Source organism: Emys orbicularis, chromosome 1 (genome assembly GCF_028017835.1).
Source record: "Emys orbicularis isolate rEmyOrb1 chromosome 1, rEmyOrb1.hap1, whole genome shotgun sequence".
In the NCBI taxonomy this organism is placed as follows: Eukaryota; Metazoa; Chordata; order Testudines; family Emydidae; genus Emys; species Emys orbicularis.
The window spans coordinates 227,042,996-227,055,788 of NC_088683.1; the positions used below are offsets into that span (position 1 = coordinate 227,042,996).

The 12,793-nt window shown below is 41.9% G+C and overlaps 1 protein-coding gene across 1 annotated transcript in view; it reads left to right on the forward strand.

Moving 5' to 3' along the window:
* The window catches only part of MAP7D2 (MAP7 domain containing 2), a 124,446-nt gene that overhangs the window by 62,732 nt on the left and 48,921 nt on the right, over positions 1-12,793 (forward strand). Inside the window, exons 2-3 of the mRNA XM_065400024.1 lie at positions 8,022-8,099; positions 11,537-11,700. Of these exons, the coding sequence (XP_065256096.1) occupies positions 8,022-8,099; positions 11,537-11,700 (242 nt within the window). The remainder of the gene's footprint in view (positions 1-8,021; positions 8,100-11,536; positions 11,701-12,793) is intronic.

A 12,793-nucleotide genomic window follows, 5' to 3' on the forward strand; every position in this document is an offset into this window, starting at 1 on the left:
AGTTTTGGAACTTCCAAAGTCCTGAGTATAATTAGGACATACAATTTTAATCTCAAAATCTGGGAACATTAGTAAAGATTTCTAAGTTAACTTACTTCCTTGCATATGTCTAAGATGTGTTTAATTACAGAGGTGGCACCCTAAATTCTGGTTTAAATTAGAGGTAAGGGCTCTTCCCAAAATAAATGTGGGAGGGTTGTTTACCTTCAAATGCTCCTAACATTTAGGACCTCAACTCTCCTGGATAAGCATCCCTTTTATGGCCTATTCATAGCTAATAGGGTTCTGTTTAACACAACACAAGAGCCTTCTTTTGTGAATTTCCGTGCAGCTTGTTAAGAGATGGATTAACATTTCTTTTAGGATTAAACATAATTGGAGACCTTTGTGGGGTTACATTTTATTTCCAGTTAAGTTCATGTATTGGCTAAGTATCAGAGCTTCAGTGTGGGAATTAAGCAGAGAGAGAGAGAGAGGGACGGCGTGGACTGCCCTCTTAGATATTGAAATATGGTGAGGTGTCAAAAGGGAACCATTTTATACTTAAGTTTGCTGATCATCAAACTCCTAGTGCATTGCAAATACCCTGAAAATCTTTTTGATAAAGGACATTTGGCGAATGGTTCAGGATGTCTCCTATGTAAAGCTTAAGTAAATATAACTTGAATTTTTTTTTTAAAAATCAGTACCATAACCTTATGTAAATATGGCGTGCTTTCAAAATGGATGCTGAAATATAGTCACCACTTCTTGACTATCCACCTTAACATTAACCTCTTTATGACAAATAAAATACTGTGATTCTTATGTGTTTGGAACTAGAGCTGTCTGAAACTTATCAATTCAAAATATTCTTTTACAAAAACATTTTTTTTGTCAAAATAGTATTTTCTGTGGAAAATATTGATGAAATTTTTAGATTATTTATTTTGAAAAACAAAATAAAATTTCAGCCATTCAAGCAAAGACTGGACTGGACAAAATTTTTAATTGGTTGAAAGCCCAAAATGTTTCTGATCTTGAGTTTTCAGTTCAATGAAAAACCCGGAAAAAATTTATAGGAAAAAGTTTGATTAACAGTTATTTTGTCAATATTTTTCATGGAAAATTTAGGGGGAAAAAATTATGACCATCTCTACTTGACACATTGTTACTTAACACTTGCAAGATTTTCGGCAATATACCAGAGTTTGAGAAACTATTTTCTTTTAGCTGACCTGGGACTATGGTCAGTGTTGTACCAAAATACAAAATTCACAGATACTTTCCTTATGACAGTCTATAGTATGTCTTGTATTCCTACCCCATCTGTTTCTGAAGTATTGAATCTTGTGAATATAAATTTGTATGTCATGGTTTCTTGGCACATCTTGTAAGATGCTGAGTATTGTTATGGCGGGAGTCACCGCATGGCAAACTTATGCATAATCCTACAAGTTCTTTTTCTTAGATTGCAATACAGTTTTTAGTCTTTGAAGAAATGCTGTATTATTATTTTACTGTGCAGTACTACTTGGACAGAAGCTGTGGAAGAGAGCAGAGAGTTTGCTGTCTGCTTTATTCTCTATATTTGGAGACAATTCTTGGGACAGAGTAACTTCCTGGAACTGGACTTTGATGTGTGGGCTGAGATTTCTGGAAGCGTGGATTGCTTGTGTGTTGTGGATAACTACCTGTCTACCATGACTTGTGTATGTGCATGTAAATAAAGCAAGTTATGCTTAGGATATGCACTGAGTCCACATCCCAGATTTTCTCTTACACTGGGAAGCCAATCTACACGGGCCCAGACATCTACTGTCTCCTGACAGAGGGACAGTACTTGTGTCAGAAACAGAAGGCTGGTGTCAGAAGAAGTGGCAACATTATGTTAAGTTTAGAAACTTGCTCTGCATTTCAGTTGACGTGGTTTAATTTCTACTTCTTGAGCAGCATTGCCCAAGAAATGGTAGTTTATCCTCCCAAAAACTACCAGGCAGAGAATGTGTTCTGACATTCAGTTTTATCACACAATAATCTATGTTGAAAGGACCTCCAGAGGCAGCAAGTCCATCAAACTGAATTGTAGCCGTGATTAAGATAAGTGTGCGTGTGCTGCTGTGAATATTTATCTCAAATGAATGTAAAAGTATTGAAAAAAGTCTTCAATATTTGTTGATGAATTACTGCTGCAAGAGTACTGACATTTTAACTGATTTCTAGAGTCCTATAATGACCCTTTTCTGCAGAGGTGGTTGTGTCCTGGAATTTTATACAAGCCCTTCACCACTTCAGATCCCTTGTTGAGGGACCAGTGGCTTGGCAATAAAAATCCTTTTGACTGAAGCTTAGTATACAAGTTTTCAGTCCTGGAGTGCAGTTTTTCATGCTTCAAATTTTGCAAAACTATTGCTCTGCCATCTGCTGGTATTTCGTTATGTGAAATAAATAGATGCCATTTTTTAATGGGAGATTAATGGTGGTGTGATTCATAAACGTGCACTTAGTTTATCTGATGCACATCATTTGCAATCTGCCTTTTAGAATATTTAAATTTGTACTATTGATCATATTCTTAGTAAATTAACTGTGAACCTCCATGACTGCTACTACCTTTACACTGTATTCTATATTCTATGCCCTTGCTCTGTGTGCTTATTTTGACCTGCAATAAAAAATCACTACCAAATAATCAGTTATTACACAAGAGAAATAGCTAGATCAGCTAGATCAGCTTTGGAGAAACTTTTGACAGACAAGTTAAATATTAATTACACACCAAAAAAAACCCATGTTAAAATAATATTATTAGGGTTGCAAAGTCAGGCACTCAAACGTTAGGATGTGCCAGAATTAAGGTTGACTGTGCAACCTTAATTTGCCCTCCTTGTGCATATGCATTATGATAGTCTTTACATGATCACATATTATTTTTTCCATAGGACCTCTGGCTTATTGAGTGCACAGGAAGGATCTGTGCACTCAATAAGCCAGAGGTCCTATGGAAAAAATAATATGTGATCATGTAGGGATGAATCTGGGTTGTGTAATGCAGGAGGCTGTTGTCCATAGGATTCCTGCCTCATTTGTTGCAGAGGTTGGAATGTGTGTATTGAATGAGGCAGGGGATTGCAGGAAGAGAAAGGAGGAGCTCCTAGTTCAAGCAGTGGAATGCCACCCTGGAGAACCAGCATTTTCACAGGTGGCCATTGTGTGTTCCTCATTTTCTGGTTGTTCATCTTGAGATACTTAGCACTTCTGCAGTTCAGAGCCCAAGGACTCACAGTTGCAACAGAGGTCAACAAGAACTCTGCTCTGACTATATAAAGTGCTATAAAATGCTAAGTACTCTGAACAATGAGGCCTTATATAGAACACCCAAAATCAATAGACAGTTTTGACCTTAATCTTTGTGTTTTAGTTCCCCATTTGTAAAATACCACCTTCTCACTTCACAAGAGTATTTTAATAATAAATTGTTTGTGCAGCACTTAGAAACTATTGTGATGAGCGCCCTGTAACTTTTTATTTGTATGTTCCCAGTTAGTATCTTAAAAATAAGGAATAAAACCAATCTGAATTCTTTTAAGGTTTGAGCCTCCAGGGCGATTACAGATAATTTAATTTAGTGGAGAACTGTGACTGGCACAAGGAGTGTTAAAACTAAAGACTTTATTGAATATAAAATAGTTAAGCAAACAGGTATTGCAGTACACCTCTACCCCGATATAACGCCACCCGATATAACACGAATTTGGATATAACGCTGTAAAGCAATGCTCCGGTGGGGCGGGGCTGCACACTCCGGTGGATCAAAGCAAATTCAATATAACGCGGATTCACCTATAACACGGTAAGATTTTTTGGCTCCCGGGGACAGCGTTATATCGAGGTAGAGGTCTATAACCATACACTGCATTCATACTCACTTCCTAATATGAAATGGTACATTTAGAGGTGATCAGTTCCTTAATGGGTATAATTCTTCCTCTACCTTGATGGTGGATGGCCATACCGAATCTAAAATTAGTGTGCTACCGTTTTATAATCAACTATAATAATGCCCCTTAACATTAAATCCACCTTTTACCATAAATACATATCCACTGCCATAATTAAATATTTTTTACTTTCTCATTGGCTATTTAACATTAAACATCATCTTAATTAACATCCACATAAATGCCATACCAATAACTATCAATATAGGTAAGATTTTCCAAAACATTAACATTTTATGTAGAACACTTGTGAAAACCAGTTAGGACCAAAACATGTTTACAACATGACCTGGGGTTATGCCCTAACTAATCTCCAATTTGCTTCTGAATTGTCTCACTTCACTTTACTCATATTTTACGAGGCCTCACTTGGCTACCTTCCAGCCTATTTTTAGAAAATAGAATTTTGGACTTACTAACATTTCAACACATTTCTATATAAATATGAGCAAGCATCATTTCCATAGGCCCATGAGGAAATTAATAATTTTCTCTTAAGAGCAGGTTTTGAACTGGTGTGCAGTAGTTAAGGCCTGGGGCCACTCATTGGACAATTAGGGAAAAAGAAAATATTGAACAGCTGCTTAGCAAGTGAGCACCATCTATTCTGTGCACTGAGTAAGGCAGGAGTCCTGTGGAAAAAATAGTATGTTATAACTGTCTCATAATTCATATGCACACAAGTGCCAATTTAAGGTTCAAGAGGCAACCTTAATTCTGGCAATTCCTAACTTTTGAGCTCCGCAGCCTTAATGTTCTTTGAACATAATTTTTTGAGAGTAATTTCCTAATTTTATAAAAAAGCAAACTGAAAAAACAGAAATTCCATCATGTGACACCATACTGACATCCATATGGGTCATCAGCAGGGTTGGAAACTTTAGATCCACCCTACAGACCTCTGCTACTTGAGCTAATGGAGTAACTTATAGCAGTTACTTTGTGGACCAGCACAGCAGGGAGATGAGACACTTTTTGCCAGAAGGTTTCATAGACATTTGCTGATAGCAGAGGAATTGAGAGACTCAGGAATCTTGGGTTCCGTTCCAGGCTGTGGAGGGAAACATTCTATAATGGCTCCAGACTCTTCTGCCCCTCCCCCTCCATCTTGTCCCTGTCCCAATCCCAGTCTCCACTCCTTAGGCTTCTTATCCCCATCTCCTTGTTTAGCCAGTCTGAGTCTCCCTTTCCAGTTACCGACTTCCAGCTCCTCATCTGATTTCTCTCCCACCCATTGGTCTCCAGTGCCAGGGCCGGCTCCAGGCACCAGGCAACCAAGCTGGTACTTGGGGCGGCACCTGGAGGGGGGCGGCGCGGCGCTCGGGCCGCCGGGGAGAGCGGGGCCACAGCCAGGCTCGCCGCCCTCCCCCCGGCGCTCTGGCCGCCCTCCCACCGGCTGCTGGGGGGAGAGCGGCGAGCCCCGGCTGGCCGCCGGGGGGAGAGCCGAGCCCCCACCGGGGCTCGCCGCCCTGCCCCCACCGGGGCTCGCCGCCCTGCCCCCGGCGCTCTGGCCGGCGGGGGTGTGTGTGGAAGAGCCGAGCCCCCGCCGGGGCTCGCCGCCCTCCTCCCAGGGCTCCGGCCGCCCTCCCCCCCGGCGCCCTGCCCCCGGCCGCCGGGGGGACCGCCACCCTCGCCCCGGGGCTCCGGCCGCCCTCCCCCCGGCGGGAGAGCGGAGCCCCCGCCGGGGCTCACCGCCCCCCCCGGGCTCCGCCCCCCCGGGCTCCACCCCCCCCCGCGGGGGGTGGGGGTGGGTGGGCGGAGGCTTTTTTGCCTGGGGCGGCAAAAAAGCCAGAGCCAACCCTGTCCAGTGCACACACCCCTTCCAGCTCCCCACCCCCACGGGTTCCTCATTCCCGTGGTCTCATTCAGTCTGTTTCATTTCCCCACAACCACCTTCCTGCTCCTTGTCTTAATCTCTTTGCCAGCAACTCCTCGTTCTCTCCTTGCACCCTGGAAAGTGGGGAAGAAACATGGGGCAGCAGTAACAACCAGATATTTTAGTGTAGTCTAGCTGCACAAACCCTAAATGTCATAAGCCACTCAGTAGCAGTAATTTCAACTTGCTCGCTGTTTACAGATTTTCACTTGGAGATTTCCTCATGTGTAAGGTGTGGTATGGTATGGGAGAGAGCATAAAGGTGCTTGAGAGAACCAGTGTTGTTCTCCGTAATCATTGTAATGCAGGACAACTGGACTTTGTGTTTTGGTAAATTTTCTTGATGGCCTTGCCAGGCTGATTTTTAAACTTCCTTAGTGCATATTATACATTCTTTTACGCCACCATCTGTGCAGGACTCTCACTCCTGGTCACCACCTGCTTTTCTCAGAGGAGCTGAGGCCCAGGAGTGAGACTCCCGTGAGATACCACTTCCAGAGAAGCAGAATTACAAGCTAAGTAATTCTCCCTTTTTAATATTTGAATGAAACTCACATACTTCTGTTCCCTTATATACCTTGCTCTGTTCTGTTGTCCTTTGCTCTTTAGACGACATATGTGATATGAGGAAACCACACTGGCACAACAGCGGGTCCAAATAAACTAATCAGTAACTATAGATACACATCTAAGTTCTAGCTACCTGTATACACTGCTGCTCTGGCAGGGTTGTGGTGGCTTCTGAAAACCTAGAAGAAAGTGAAGGCCATTACCTTGGAATAAGAAGCAAATATGCATTGAGTCAACGCCTGAAGGCTACCTAAGAACATGATTCAGAAGGAGCCTTTTAACAGTCTGTTTGATCAAAGGGCCCCTGGTTAATTGTTGGTGTATAAATGGAGACAATGTAGTCACACCTCAGATGGACGACTTACATTGTATTTTGTATTGTGTTTTGTGAAAGGTCTGTCAGTTAATTGACACTTTCTTGGGGACTTGGTACTGTAGCAGATTTACTGTGCTGGCTGGGTCTGTGCATGGCATATCCATAGACAGCCTCTAAAGGGTGTCAGAGTAGCAGACGTGTTAGTCTGTATCCGCAAAAAGAATGAGGAGTACTTGTGGCACCTTAGAGACTAACAAATGTATTTGAGCATAAGAAGTGGGCTGTAGCCACAAGTACTCCTGTTCGTTTTTCTAAGGGGTGTGGCTTCTCACAGATGGAAAGTGCAGAAGCCAACCAAGAGGAAGATGAAAAGTGTGTTTCCTGACTGGGGGGCGGGGTCAGAGGTGGGGAAATAAATTGTTTGTACCAGCTGCAGGAAGGGAGCTGCCTCTGTACTCTCCTGCAGTAATAATTACATATGGTTCTGTTGTGCAAATGTTATTCCAGGGATTCGGTATGGCTGTGCTTAACCCACTAATAAGGAGACCACAGGATCATGTAACAGTTATACTAGAAGGCAAATAAAGCTGTCTTTTGATGCTGGCTCCCTTTAATGTCCACAACATTACTAAAACATTGAAGGTCTCACAAACGATCGCCCGTGTCTTGTGAGGAATGACAACTACTTGTGCCTTATTGTTATACTGAAATACCCCAACCCTAGCCAAGGATTTGAGAACAAGCTTGTTAATGATATTGAATATATAGCAATAAAAATGTTTGGGTATTTTTAAAGTAAACTAAAAGTACACACAGAAGAGAAGCTCCAAAAAGAGGATAGGTGTTTAAAAATTTGGTCATCCTTCCTAGTGTACTCAGCAGAGGAAGGATTCCCAACCAGCAGGTCAGAATCTGTAGCCAGGTTCTTTGAATATTAACCTTATCCTGAACAAGTGATGTACAGTGGGTAGTGTATTAATGTTTTATTGTAACTTTGCCTTCACAAAGGTTTTAAAAAACCACAGCCTACAAAAGCCTGATCTTTCACTTTTTTGCAGTGGAAGGGATTCAGGCTTGGGTATTTACAGTGCTTAACTTTACCTTGAATTCCACAGTACATAGCAAGGAGTTATTTAAAAAAAAAAATCCCTGATACAATGCAATAACCCATGAGAGTATGGTGTAATTTTTTAAAAAAAGAAATGCACTAGCTCTTTGGCTCTTTTGGACTCTTCTTGACTTTTATCGTTAAAATTCCTTTTTTCCCCTCTGGTTTTAGTGGTGGATGGATTTCTGAAAACTGATGAAAGGCAAAGATTAGCAAAAGAAAGAAGAGAAGAAAGAGAAAAATACCTAGGTAAGTTGACCTCTGCATTTTTTGAAAGCTATATGTGACTTTTAGTGGGGCTTACATTATTAAAAGGAAAATAATCGTGTTTTTCCTCTTCTGAATTTTAAATGTTATAGTTCAGTCTACTTTTGTTTTTCTGCCATCTTGAAATGGTTTAAATTGCTGAAGAATTTTAGCAGAATCTAATTCACTTTCAAACAGATAGAGAATCTAATCTTCTAGGACTCTTTCAATTGATTTCAGTGTACAGCACGTCACATTCTATAATTAACAATCCGTTATCTTCAATAAATGTGCTATTGAATATTATGACATGAATATATGTGTGAGATACTGATTTTTTGGAAGCTGATGTATATGATTCTGTCAAAAAGTCAAGCCTTGAATGATATTTACAATGAAAGATTGATTGGCTGCGGCATTGTGATTTTTAGCCTCTGAGAGTTAACAACTTTAAAATTAAAGTGGAGTTAGTGAGAGTGGCATAAACTAGATATTTCCTTTGCCTTGCTGTCACATGAATTAAAGTTTACAAATTCATTTTTCAGTCATGGGAGGCAAAAATTATTTTCAGACTCATTGGTGTCGTTTCTGATGCTTTAAAGAACAAAAACCTCATGGGAAATGTTGTGTGTGTGTGTGTGTGTGTGTGTGTGTGTGTGTGCAAAATATTTCTGAATAATTCTTTCTACCTCATTATTATAGGCAGGGCAGGCTGCCCAACACTTCCCATTAAGACATCCTGCTTTCAGTTGCTTATAACTTTGCCAAACTTTAAACATTTGGACTGAAATTTGCCATGACAGGTATTTTTGGAAGATTTCACCAAAATGATTCAGTTGTTTCCAAGAACGAGGCTAGAGAAAATGTTGTTTTGCTCATGTCAAAAATCTCTGGTGGCCTTTCCTTTGAAAAGCTGCAGTGCCCCCATTTTTTGGAGTAGGGACTTGAAATTTGGCAGGGGTGTGGCCTTTGTGTGACCTTTATACTGCAATTAGACACCGGCAGCTGACCCTTGCCAGCTGACTCGGGCTCACAGGGGCTCAAGCTAAAAGGGCTGTTTAATTACAATGTAGAGGTTCCAGTTCAGGCTGAAGCCCAAACTCTGGGACCCTCCCACCTCGCAGGGTCCGAAAGCCTGCGCCCCAGCCTGAGCCGGAACATTTACACTGCAATTAAACAGCCCCTTAGCTAGAGCCCGTTATCCCGAATAGGCTGGCACGGGCCAGCCAGGCATGTCTAATTGCAGTGTAGACATAGCCATTGTCATGGATGTGCCCTTTCCTGTCCTTGTGAAAAGGGGCCAGAATCTGGCCAAGTTATAAGAAGAATCACAGTTTGAACATGCTCAATAGAGATGTCTTAGGTTTTTAGTTGGTAAATTCCCCAAAGATTCTGTATGCACTGAGCATACTGCAGCCTGGGTCTCAACAGGGCATTCTCTGCAATAATAGCACTGGGCTGCTACACCCGTGCCACTGCCAGATGTGGGCACCTGAAATAAGAAGGGGGAGACTCTCTCCAATGGGCACTTGAAGCCTGGGATCAGTGTGGGGGAGAGAGCTGCCTGATTTGAGTGCAGAGAGAATGAGAACCAGGATTGGGGGGCAGGAAGGGGGAAGTAGATTGGCATAAGGAGCCTGTGAGGGGAGGGGAGACTACAACTGTGGGCTGACAGGGGTGGGAGAGGAAACTATGACTGGGAGCAAGAGTCAGATGAGACTGGGAATGGGATCTGGGGAGGTAAATGGGGAAGGGATGGGCAGATTGAGATTGGGTGAGGAGCCAAGTGTGGAGACTGGGACTAGTGGGCAGGGAGATTGGGAATGAGAATCAATGGGGCGGGGAAAGAAAGGGAGACATATCAGATAAGGGTACAGAGGGGGAGCTGAGATTACTTGGGCCAAAAAACTAGAGAAGGAGCCGGAAGGGGAGGGTTCACAACTAGAATTGAATCAGGAACCTGAAGAGGGGGATTGGGACTGAGAGCCAGTGGGGATGGGGGTAAGGGACTGTAGGCCCGGGTCAGGGGGAGAGATGGAGCTGGGAGTGGGGACTGGCACTGGGACTGGCTGGGAAATGGGACTGGGAACAGGAGATAGGGGATGGACCCAGAAATGGTTGGGAGGGGTGACTGGGACTGGAACAGGCTGAGGGGTGGAGATGGGGACTGACAGGGTGAGGAGAATGAGACTGGATGCATGATTTTTCAACTTTAATAATGTTCTATTAATCATAGAATCATAGAATATCAAGGTTGGAAGGGACCTCAGAAGGTAATCTAGTCCAACCCCCTGCTCAAAGCAGGACCAATCCCCAACTAAATCCTCCCAGCCAGGGCTTTGTCAAGCCTGACCTTAAAAACCTCTAAGGATGGAGATTCCACCACCTCCCTAGGTAACCCATTGCAGTGCTTCACCACCCTCCTAGTGAAAAAGTTTTTCATAATATCCAACCTAAACCTCCCCCACTGCAACTTGAGACCATCACTCCTTGTTCTGTCATTTGGTACCACTGAGAACAGTCTAAATCCATCCAAGTTAATGTAACTTTTAGTGTGTGTGCAAAAATATATATTAAAGTGTGTGTATATATGCACTCTTATACATTCATATCTATTCTGAATTATTTTTCTGTTGCCTTTTACCTAAAGCTCCAGTTTTCATGCAAACTTTTCTTAATAATTTATTGATTTGTTCCCAATATTTATTCCCCTATACACTTGAAGTAACTATCCTGTTTATCATGTTGCAGTCATCATTTCTATAGCAATAAATTAGTGTCTCAAAGAGGATTATGACTTTCATGTGGAACAAGCAATTGCGACAAACTCAACAACAAAAATAAATTTTCTTCATACAAATAGCTAGAGGTGACAAACAAGGTAACTGAAACATACAAAATTATTAACTGAATGGACCACTGTTCAAAGCTTTCCATAAAGCTTTTGCAGCTATTTAAATTCTTTCTTTAAAGAATATACCGCCAAAGAAGAGAAAATGGAACAATCAGCCTTTGTAGTTCTAAAACCCACATTCGGCCCTCTTCATCTACATGTGACTCCCTTTAAAAGCCACAGGAGGCATGTTTGTGCAGGGAAGAATTTAGCCATAAAGCTATGAAGGAACTCATAATGTATACAGATACAGGTCACTTGTTAGTCTGATTATGTTGTTTATGGAAGAAATGGAGCACCTGCCAGTTTGCAAAAAAAAGGGTGTCCTCATTACTTATTATACTAATTAGATTATTGCTTCTTTTTTTTTTAACCTGCATAGTGTATTTTTATGCATTGTGCTGTTGATTTTGTTGCACCAGTGTGTCCTGTATATTTGCTTTTGGTATACTTTTGCTCTTTGCTTCCCATTTTCTCATACTGGTAAATGACTTTATAGACAAGGAAAAATCAAATCAAGTTAAGTAAGTATTTTTATTTATTTAAGCTGCCAGAGAGCAGCAGATTTTGGAGAAGGAAAGAAGAGCAAAACTTCAGTATGAAAAGCAAATTGAAGAACGATGGAGAAAACTGGAGGAACAGAGACAGAGAGAGGAGCAAAAGAGAGCAGCTGTTGAAGAGAAGAGGAAACAGAAGCTCAGAGAAGAAGAGGTGAGGTATACTGCTATGACATATATAGTACAGCCACCACAGGTAGCGTGACTGTTGTGTAGGGATGGTTATGCTTTGACGTGAGCTATCCAATGATTATGGCACTGGGGCTCAACCTTTGTGGCAGTAAGGACCATGCTGGCTACAAGCTGGTAGCCAACAGCTGTGCCTAAACTGACATAGGATTTCAGAGAGCTGCACAGTTTGTTTTTATATGTATCTGTGTGTGTTGTGTATGTTTTATTGAGTACTGTGAATGGTATACAGTACTTCGCAAACTGCACAGAGACGAAATGCTCTGTGGGCTGCAGGGGAGGGAATACCTGTGGGGAAACTGGTACTGCATCTCTGAAAGTTGTTCATTTATGACACCATTAATATCTCTTGGTGTTTTTTTTTTGGAGGGGGGGGTTAGTAAACAACTCATCTGCAAATTGTGCATATATTACTCCTGGGGGAATTCTGTGCCAAAAAATTAAAATTCTGCACACAATATTTTAAAATTCTGTAAAATTCTGCATATTTTATTTGTCAAAATAACACAGTATAATCACACCAGTTTCAATTATTTTGGTAATTTATTTCAAAATACCTGTCAGCAAATATGTCTGTAACAATACAGATAACAAAAAAGATTCAGGAAATGTTTTTTGACAAATAGATTCATTACTAGGCACATTAGCCCAGAACTCTGAGTAATAATTCATTTAAACTACAATATAGAACCGTATTTCCCACTCCCCTCAGAAGCCGTGCAAAGGTTTTGGGGAGTCCTGGGTAATGGAGGAGCTGAGGCAGAGAGAAGTAATTGCTGGGAAGGAGCCTGGGTGTGAACTTGGTGGGTTGTTGGGTGTGGATGGGAGAAGTATGGAACATTTTTTGTATGGGATTATTAGGGAGCCTCCACATGCAGACCCTGGCTGACCTCTAGGCTCTCTCATTCAGTTATGCACATGTGTCCCTGCCCCCCCCCACTCCCATTCAGTCCCTGCCCCAGTCTATCTCTCTCAACTAGCCCTTCTGAACCCCAGTCTGTGACCCCCCCCCCAGCAGCCCTATGTGCCCCATGCTATCCCTCCCCCCATATCCCATG